This window comes from Miniopterus schreibersii (genome assembly GCF_964146895.1).
Source record: "Miniopterus schreibersii genome assembly, chromosome: 6".
In the NCBI taxonomy this organism is placed as follows: domain Eukaryota; kingdom Metazoa; phylum Chordata; class Mammalia; order Chiroptera; family Miniopteridae; genus Miniopterus; species Miniopterus schreibersii.
This window is the reverse complement of record NC_138107.1, coordinates 86,320,299-86,330,173: the sequence shown is the minus strand read 5'-3', so window position 1 is coordinate 86,330,173 and position 9,875 is coordinate 86,320,299. Positions and strand designations below refer to the sequence as shown.

The 9,875-nt window shown below is 44.1% G+C and overlaps 1 protein-coding gene across 3 annotated transcripts in view; it reads right to left on the bottom strand.

Annotated features, from left to right (window-relative positions):
* Window positions 1-4,620: 4,620 nt before the first annotated feature.
* TULP4 (TUB like protein 4) overlaps window positions 4,621-9,875 on the bottom strand; it is a 99,190-nt gene continuing 93,935 nt past the window's right edge. For all 3 annotated transcript variants that reach the window (XM_081139603.1, XM_081139604.1, XM_081139605.1), the window contains one exon: window positions 4,621-9,384. In XM_081139603.1, coding sequence (XP_080995729.1) covers window positions 9,268-9,384 — 117 coding nt within the window. In that variant the 3' untranslated portion in view covers window positions 4,621-9,267. The remainder of the gene's footprint in view (window positions 9,385-9,875) is intronic.

The following is a 9,875-nucleotide window of genomic DNA, read 5'->3' as shown; positions in this document are numbered from 1 at the left end:
GTGAGAGGGCCTGTGACCCAGCCTTTCCCAAGGGCTCTCTATGCAAGTTCAATCTCAATGGAACTCTGCCCTCCAACGCGTGCATAGGCAGGTTAAGTGCGCTTAGCATTGTTTGTTAAGGACATATACTTTGAAAGTTTTTAATAAAACCTAAACTGTATCTAAGTAAGATGCCTGGGGGTATGCATGCCCAAATCCTGCTGACTTGTCCCCACCCCCTTACCTGTATCCTTGCAGTTCCAAAGATGCACAGCACAGAGCACCTCCCGGGGAGATGACCCAGCATTGCGGGGCACCAGGCCGCCTGGAGCACTTCAGTGCAGGGCAGCTGGCATGAGAGGGGGGAGGTTGGGGCAGGCCCCACTCCTCTTGTGCAGCTCGCTGCCCGGCGCTGCTGGCGTGGGAGGCTTGAAGATCGGCTCTTCCTCCCTTGGGAGGGTGGCCAGTGTGGGAAACTGGGACGCTGTCCTCTCTGATCCTCCTCTTGGACCAGAGGCCTTTACAACCACTCCATTGGGGATCTCCCACCCTCCTGCTCCAGGCAGGTCTGCTTCCTGGCAGCTCAGGCTCTCTGGTGACCATCAGCTGTCCTGGAGAGTGGCCCTGTCCCCTGAATTTTGACTCACTGAGACGTCTGGGTCAGGGCTCTGACTGTGGACCATGATGATGTCCCTTGCGGGGAGCTGCCTGCAAGGAAAGGCTGGGAACAAATGTCCAGGCCAGCTCTCGGCCACAGACTGGGTGCTGGTTGGGGAGTCATTTCCCTAGACAGCGTTTCCACAGTGAAGTGCTTGCTTCCACTCTGGGGTGTGCTTGTCCTGTCGTTTATGAAGCTCCACAGGAGCCCTTCAAAGAGATGTGCTCCTGGCTCTTTCAACACTGCCTGGCTCTGAGCAAAGTCACTAAGACTTTCTGCCTCACATTTCCTAAACTGGTCCCAGACCTTCCCACAAAGGGCAGTGAGAAGGTACTTATGTTACGAAAGACTTTCTCATGGGGTTGAACTTGCTGTCATTACAGGGTTGGGTTGTTGGGGTCATTTTTGCATTTTTTTTTTTTTTGGATGCTACACATAACATAAGCTGTACATTCCTGTGCTGTGTGTGCCATTTAGAGAGATGACTTTAGTAAATTAAATTTTTAGCTGTGTCTCTGTAGCATCCTGAGGGGGAAAAAAGCATGAGGCTCCACATAAAAGTCTTTTGTCACAAATGTACTCACCTCTGGCTGGTTTATAAAAATTATTTTCAACTCCAATTTTACTCCTTTATTCCACATTAAGAAAATCACATTTTGGAAGTAGCATCTCAAGACCCACATGATGAAAACATTAAGGAGAGAGGCTGGGTTGGTGTCAGCGCCCTGTGCCACTTGTCACTGCCTGGCAGGGTGGGGGTGCCGCAGGGACCTTGGGAATGAGGAGTCAACCTTCACTGCTCTGGCTGCCTGCCAGAGGAACCCACCCTGAGCGCCACAGGCCAGGAACCCAGCGGGTCTTTGGAATACGACCTTCTCAAGCGGCTGGTGTGGTGTGGTCTGGTCTGAGTCTGAGGGTTCTTGGGAGCTGTTTGTGGAGAAACTTGGCTGATCCCCTTAAAAGTCTGTTGCACTCACTATGCCTCATCCTCCCAGGAGCGGGGCACCTGTCAGAGGTGTGGATACTGGAAAAGAGCATGTTTCTAAGCTCATTCCCAGGAGGGAAGCCCTGGAAGCCAGGGGAGACCCACTGGGGTGCAGCCCATGAGAGCGCTAGTGCTGGCCTGCAATTGCGATCTGGGACCATCAAACCAAGCACTTGGTGCCTCGGTTGGGGTGGTCGTTCAATGGGCACTGGCTCTGAGTTGCTTTGTATTCCCTGCCATCTCTCTGGGTAACAGCACCAGGGCACTAGGGCAGGGAAGGGCACCTGCCTGTCTCACAGACACACTCCCGCAGGCAATACTTTTGAGGTCCAAAGCGGGCTGGATGAGAAGCTGCCTTTTCTCTTGCTCCTTTCTCGAGTGCCCCATTTTTCCCCGGGATCTTTTTCATGTGCTCCATGATCTCATTGCTCTCAGTCCCCGCATCCACGAAAACCTGCTTGAATGCTTCCTCTCAGGATCTAAAACAAAGGAATCTGTACCTGTGGGAAATCATAATCCCAGGACTTAAGAGCCTCTGTGGTCAGTAGGAGTCCCAGAGGGAAGGATGCAGGACCCCCCTCCCAAGACTGGGGGGTCAGCCTCAGGAAGAAGTGACTGACTGGAGGACACTCCTTCCAGGAGGAGTACATTACATGCTCGTGTCTCAAGTTCCGTGGTGTCTGGGCTGCTTGCGTTTTTACTGGGAACAGAGAGAAAATATAGCAGGGTGAAGCCCGGGTCTGTCACACCAGCTCAGCGGAACAGGGAGTCAGGGATTTCTCCTTTTAATAACAGGGACTGCACCCACGACAGGGTTAAAGGGCAAGATTGTGAAAGGTGGTTCATACAAGACCCTCAAAGTGGCACCTGGAAGGCAAGAAACACTGAGGAACTCGTGGGAAAGGAGAAACAACAGACCACTTGAATGAGTTGGAGGCCAAACCAAAAGGACACGGTGAGCCTTGGTGCCCTGCAAGCAATGGGGAGTGGTGTCAGGACTGCCACTTTGTCCCATTGTGGAGAAAGGTGGAAACAGTAAGCCCACAGTTGCTCCCATACCCTAATGGTTGAAGATGGTGGGAAGTGGCTGGCATGATTGGGAGAGGCAACTTGATTAGCAGTTTGAGATACTGCCACGTGCGAGCCTTCTCCTCCAAGGCCCCCACTCACCGCTTCCATCTTTTTCGTGGGGTGAGGGAGCTGCAGTTGTGCATGTGGTGAAAATGGGTTCAGAAAGTGCCTGGAACAGAGCAAGAGCAGGAAACCCAGAAGGAAAGCATCAGGCATGAGATGTACCTATTTTCCTGCCGAGGTCCTGCTTCTACACTGGTGCACCTTCCATAGCTGAAGCCATCATTCCAACGGGAACTTTAAGCACATTCAGAAAATGGGCCTATTCTTCACGTGGGTGGTTTCATAGTCACTAGTGCATCGAGCAACTGCTTCTAAGATATGCAGAGAAACAAATCGAACACCTGCTCCTTTGTGGCATCCAGGTGAGTAACACAGCCTGGGAGTCACATGCTCACTCTGACATCCCGTGAACCAGCGCTCTCAGCTGCAGGGAGGATGAGCTCACCTGCTGCCGGGCGAGGGTCACCCGCCTTGATTCTGCCTTTCTCGGGAGATGACTAAGTGTAAGTAGCTCATAGCTCATTATAGGCAAATCATTATGAAACACCAGAGTGAGAAGCTGGAAATAAACTAGGTCTGTTCATTAATGTGACCCAGAAATCTTAGATTCTGTTTCAGATAGTTTTTTGTCTATGGTATCCAGAAACCACCAACTTCTCAATGCTTCAATTTTCTCCTGAAAGGAAAGGCAGGCAGAAGGTATCCACCGCATAATGGAGCTGGGGGATTCAGTGGTGCACTCCTGTGAAACTGCAATGCAGTCTCCGTGAGGTAGGCATTCTCTTCTGCGATGAGTTTCTGGGGTGAGAGTACGAGAGCTAAATTGGTTCCCTATTCTCTTAACACTCCCAGGGAAAGAACACTGAGCACGAGAATAAAACAGAGCACGCGTCCTTTTCAAAGCAAGTTTGTAGAAGGCAATGAATTGGCTGTTTTCTTACCAGGGCTTTAAAAACAGATCACTTCTGGAGATGCTGACTCACACTGAATGAATGGCCCAAAGCTGACCATGGGCCCTTAGCATAGCCCCAGCCCCAGGCTGCTATTAAGGTTTTGGTCTCCCCTTGTATTTTTGGGGAGAGGGAAACTGGGGGTTTGTTTTCAACCAGGTCTCCTTGCTACCTGGTTTAAGTGATAAAGATACAATGAACATTAATGTGAAGTTCACAAACTTTCATAATAAAAGATATTTTGATTCTTATACAAAATTCAGGTCAGTTAGCCTTGTATGACTACTACTACTATTTAAAGCACGGATTTATAGTCCTATGATTATTTTTAAAGTTAATGCATGCTTAGAATTTAAGACATGACAGTGGTTTGTGGTTCTGTCTCCTAAGCCTGAGTAATTGCATGTCTGTTTTTATCTCTGAGAAAAGCAAAGGTGTAGTTCTGTAAATGTGCACGTGAACCATATTGTTTACGGATGAGCCTCCCATGACCCCAAACCCCTGACTCCCTCCCCTGGGCACAGCGAGGAGGTGCACTAAGACTCATTAGTAATAACAACAATTCACAGTTACATTAGCACTTAATACAGGAATTGTTCAAAACCTAGTTTTGGTAAGTGTCCCACAAAGTAGCAGAGGTGTTAGTGCATTTAGCACCTCTGACTTTGTAGGTGCGATGACAGCTGCATCCTGAGTGGGTCCTCCTTAAACAAATGAAAAAGCAAACACAAAATCAAACCAATTCATCAGGAAGATAGCACAACCCTTGACCTCTCAGAAAGAGGGATGACAGTAAATCTCAGGGTGTTAACCATTGGCAGTCACCCAGGGATCAAAGAAGCAATTGGAGGGTGGGGTCAGGCCAATGGAGAGTGGTGGTTTCTGCACACAAGCAATTGATTTGGGTTTTTTTTGATCTGCAAAATTTTATTAAGCAATAGCTGGACAACTCTTACGACTTCAAATCATCAAGAAAAAAATAAGGAGATTAATCCATCTCAATAATAAAGACAGAAAATAACTTGGACAAACCACACCACTTTGAATGCAAACCATGAATGCCTTCTAGAACACCTCCCTCACAATCTAATACACAAAATACGTAAGAAGAGCGGCAAATCAGGGTGAGCTCATTAGAATGCAATTGAGAATCTCAAAAGATCTTGCTTGGAAAGTAAAACAAAGCAGGATGCTGAACTGAAAACATACAAACCAACACCAGAGGAACTGAGGCACACAGGGCAGTGCACCATCCCCAAGGTGTGGACAAGGACATGCTGGTGGTCTGGTTTGGTCTGAGACCTGTGCACCTGCATCGTGCACTTACAGTTAAAAAAAAAAAAGAAGAAAGAAAATGCCAGTAGTAATAAACTCAGAAATTATGTCCAAATTTACAGTACCAAAATAATGCATTTATAAAAAAATGCAAAAACAATACCCCTTTGGTAAATACAGTGCCTTTTTCAGTCAAATGCATAACCCATGCTTTTCTACAACACGAAAAAAAATTTTTATCTACAATAAATGAGATCTTAGAACCCTCCCCCTCCCCTTTAAAAGAACTTGTAAACAGGAAATGTAGGTACAAATAAAGTTACAAGAAAATTGCACAAAGCCAAAGAAATGAAAACAAAATAAGCCACAACCCTTCAGACTTTTCTCAGCCGAAGATAAAATACACAAATGGTGAAGTTTTGAGCTGTGTGCTATTACAAAACCCCAGGAGCTCAGACAACATTTTTGACACATTTTGTCTCAACTAACTTGTTCACAACCATTGACTTGGCCAAGTGATTGATGGGCCACACAGGGACACAAAGGGCTCCTTTTCCAGAAACCTACACTTGAAGGTAGCGTTAACACTGCAGAGCACGCTCAAGAATTCAAGACGGCCTAGGCCTACACTCCTTTGTCTTTTTTCAACCCACTCGATGGTCTTTGGGGCATGTGGTGAGTTACTTTAGGGTTATTCTCAAGGACGGCCACTGAGCAGGGCATACTCGTGGGGAGGCTCCTCTGTCTTATCTGGAGCCAGTGCTTTTGTGTAATTTTATGAAAACGAACACTATTCCAGATGCATTTTTCTAGAGGTGAATGTTCTGAAGATATTATTTTAAATGCCCTGATTTACATTCAGAAGACAGCTCATTAACATGGACAAGAAACATTTCTCTACAAGAGGCAATGTTTTGAAACATACCTTCCGAGTGTGTAAAGTGGAGCCATAGGTCACATTTTGAGCCCTCAGGCTTTTAGAGTGGGACGGAAGTTTAGAAGATTGTCCAGGTCATCCCTTTCATCTTATAGATGGACAAATGGAGGCTCAAGGCCATCCTCCAACTCTGTGGAGGAGCAGGCTTGATTCTGGGTTCCTAACTTTCTGCTCTGATTACAGGATGAATGTACACATTTTCCCATGTCTTCCTGGGACATTCGACGAGGGAGCAATGGGCATGGATGAAAAATACTAACCTGCACAATCCTGACGTATACTGCCATTCGAGCTTTGACATTTCCTGCTTCCTTTGCACCAATTTTTTCAGAATATACATTCAGTGGATGGACTGTATACAAATCTTTGCCTTTGGTTTGATGAGGTTAGAGTTAAGACAAATTTAAAATTGTTTTTTATGTTTGTTAATATACTGCTTCCTTCAAAAAGGCATGGATTTTTTACGTAGTTGACTGTTTACTGGGCTAATATTTTTATATGTAGAGATTCAATGAGGTATCTTAATATTCATAAATTGCTACCAATAAGCATAAAGTATGTAGAATTCTGCTGCTTAAAGTACTGACTTTAGTAGTACTTAACAAATTGAAACTGAATGAATGAAAACAATGTTTAAAATAAGTAAAGCCATCACCATTAACTTAAAAGACACCGCACTGCTGCAGACATCTGTTTAAATAGATCTGGCATCTGAAATTACCTGCTCCTTTGGGCCTGTTGAGCAGGGCGGGGCAGCGCTGCTCATTCAGAGGCTCACTCATGTGTGCGAAACATCCAAGACGGAGGTCTCTGTCTCCACGTGGGCAAATGCCTTTTGGGGAATGGGCTAAGAATTTAGTAAAGTTGGTTAATTATTTGCTACAAATACATTACCTTCACACATGTATCTGGAGCATTAATTCCAAGGATTTCCCCCTATATTTGCTCTTATTAAGAGAAGTCCTAAAAAGTACTCCCCCTTTTATCTCAAAATCCAACCAGAATTTTAAAAACTGACTTATTACTAATAATTCCTTCCTTTGCTACTCCCATTCTAATAAGTCTCTTCTCATTTCATAGAGCCTTTTGTTTTTAATTAAAAACAAAATTTTCAAAAGAAGGGGAAATATTTTAGGATCTGTTATCTCAAAGAAATCTCCTTTGTATATAATCAGTACCACAAAAAGCAGAAAAAAAAAACTTTTAAAGGATTAACAGACATGTTTGCCCCATTAGAAAATTTACAAACTGTCCAGCAAAAACCCCCTCATATCCTCTTTATTTCCTGCAGCAAAATATACTGCTACCAAGGAAGTCGTTATAAACATACTACTTTTCTAAATAAATTATAACATGGGCATAACTCACCAGTACATAGTAATAAAGTAATTCCTAAGAACACTATTAAAGCAAGATAAATAATTATCTCTTGGACAATACAACAGAATTGCATTTAAATTATTTTAGAAATAGGCTATAACGATATTGCACAACTAATAATAACCACTGAAACATCATATCAAGCTACAAAAACTCACATAAAAGAATTATATAAATCTGAATACATTATTAAATTCTTTTTGGAAGAATTTACCCACCAAAGAATCTGGTTAAATATTTTAAAATATAAGATGGGAAGCTCTGGTATTGACTGGGAGATGTCCTTCACCATATTTAAAAATCTTATCTGTGTTTCTTTGGGGGCTAGAGAGAATGGTGGGTCATGGATGTCACCTTGCTCTGTGAAAGGAATGGGGCAGTTCCTTTTCTAAGTTTTAAGCCAAAACAGGGAATTAAAAACATATTTTTAAACCAAAACATGGAATTAAGAAATATTTTTTGAAAATAATTTTTCTGTATTATTTTCCACTTTTCTGTTTTCAAACAAAATCCAAATGTAGGTTAGTTCTTGTGCTCCTGCCCTAAACAACATCGCAGACGAGAGCAATGAAGTGGGTCTTGCCACCGGGGCTAAACACTGCCCAAGGTGTCCCCTGAGCACGGGGTGAGGTGGGAAAAGGTAATCACAGTGGACTTTTTTTTTTTTTCAATTAACCAGCAGTAGTCAGCCAACTACCTTAAATCCTTCAGTTTTAACCGTGCTGTCTCAGAGGGTCATCTCCTCTGTGAACAGTCTGTACAGTGAATAAATTGTTTTCCTGGAGAAGACTGTGGGACTTCTGTGAAAGGTTGACTATAACTCTACCTCTTAATACCCTGGTAAATGCTTAAAAATTTTTGCTTACATTTCTAATCTGTTGAAAAACATTTCTAGTCAATTGAATTTTAACATAGCTGAGAAGAGGAAAGGAGTACTTTTAAATCAGTATCGTCAGCATTTTTAGAAAAAGTGTAGAACATTGCTGTCTGATGGGAAGGCTGTCTGCTGTCACACTTCCAGACTCAACAGTAAAGAGAGAGGGAATACATGTTACTATTCAGCAAGCGGGTACCCAGTACCTGGCTCTAGCCCCCCCCTCCCCCACTGGGACCTTTCCACATTTCTCTCCTACTTTCACCTCGTCAGTCAAACTGAACCTATGGAATTTTGACATATTATAAAACTAGTGGAGTCTTCAATGTAAACATCCTCCAGAGAGGAGCATAGCCCTTGTACTGTTTCAAGTCACACTATGTTAAGTCGCCCATGTGACCATGTGCAGGAGATTCCTTCTCACCTATCATCTCTTCCCCCACATCATCAGGAACATATCATATCCATACCTGGTAAGAGCACCCCAGTAGAAAGCCTACTTTTATTAGTCAAATAGTGCATTTGCCAAAATACCCTTCATTAATCAAGTCACCTTTGGGGGAGTAACATAACATAACATATGTGAATTAAATGTCCCCTCAAGAGAACCTGTACTTTCAGGATTTTTGGTGTGTTTTTAAAGAGGTTTTTTCTTTTACACTAGTGATGCTGTGGAGATGGGAAGAATGCACACTCCTTAAATCTAAAAGAACAACAGGCTACAAGGCAGTCTGTCTTCCCTCTGAGGATCCCTCATCCGTAGCTGACATAAGCAAACCCAGTGGAACATTACCGTAAGCAAGTATGTTTCCCAAAAAAACACTACCAGGTGCCTGGCACCTTTGCTTCCAAATACTTCTCTCCTGTATTGTTTTGTTTGATTAAAAAGAAAGACAGACAATAAAGAATAAAAAAGCCCAAACAAACGACAACGCTAAAGGTCAGTGCCCTCTCCTGGGCCTGATAAGACTTTTCCAGTTTGCTCTTGTGTTCTGGTCTCCCAGACACCCAGGTCCCATGTGGGCTCCTCTAGCATCTGCAATCAGACCTCTCTGAAAAGGCTCCTTTGTCTTTCTGCTCGCCAAGTCAGGCTCTTCACTTGAGGCGCTGAGTCACGTTGGCCAGGGCAACTGCGAAGGCCTGCACAGCTGAGAAGGGGTACTGGAAGTCCAGAATGTACGCATTGCCATCGATCCTTCCAAACTGCATCACCTGGAGGGGGGGCATTGAAGCGAAGACATTAAAGGAAAAGGTGGGAGAGGGCAACTAGGTCTGTGCGGCTCCTGATGGAGGCAGATAGCATGATCTAAGGAGGTATTTTTGCCAACAAAAGTGACTCTGGCAGGTTTCTACATCTAACTACGAGTTTGTCAGAAACAAAGGAATGGATGAACATGTTAAACAACGCAGTGGGGAGACAGTGAGCAAAATTCAGGGCATGGGAAGCTCCACAGGTCAAATGAAGTGGTTTCCTCACCAAGGAAACAGACGGGAAAAAAATAAAAAAAAGAATCTATAAGCTGAAAGAGGTGTGAGAGAAATATCAATTGTAATTGTCAAATATCACTGCTCAGAGAGGGAGAGAACACAGCACACCTCCTTCCCATCATGCTCATCTCCCGAGCTTGCTTTCCTCTGTCATTTCAGTACTTGCAGTGACCATTACATAATTGTGACATTATATTAATGTTTTTTATTTAAAG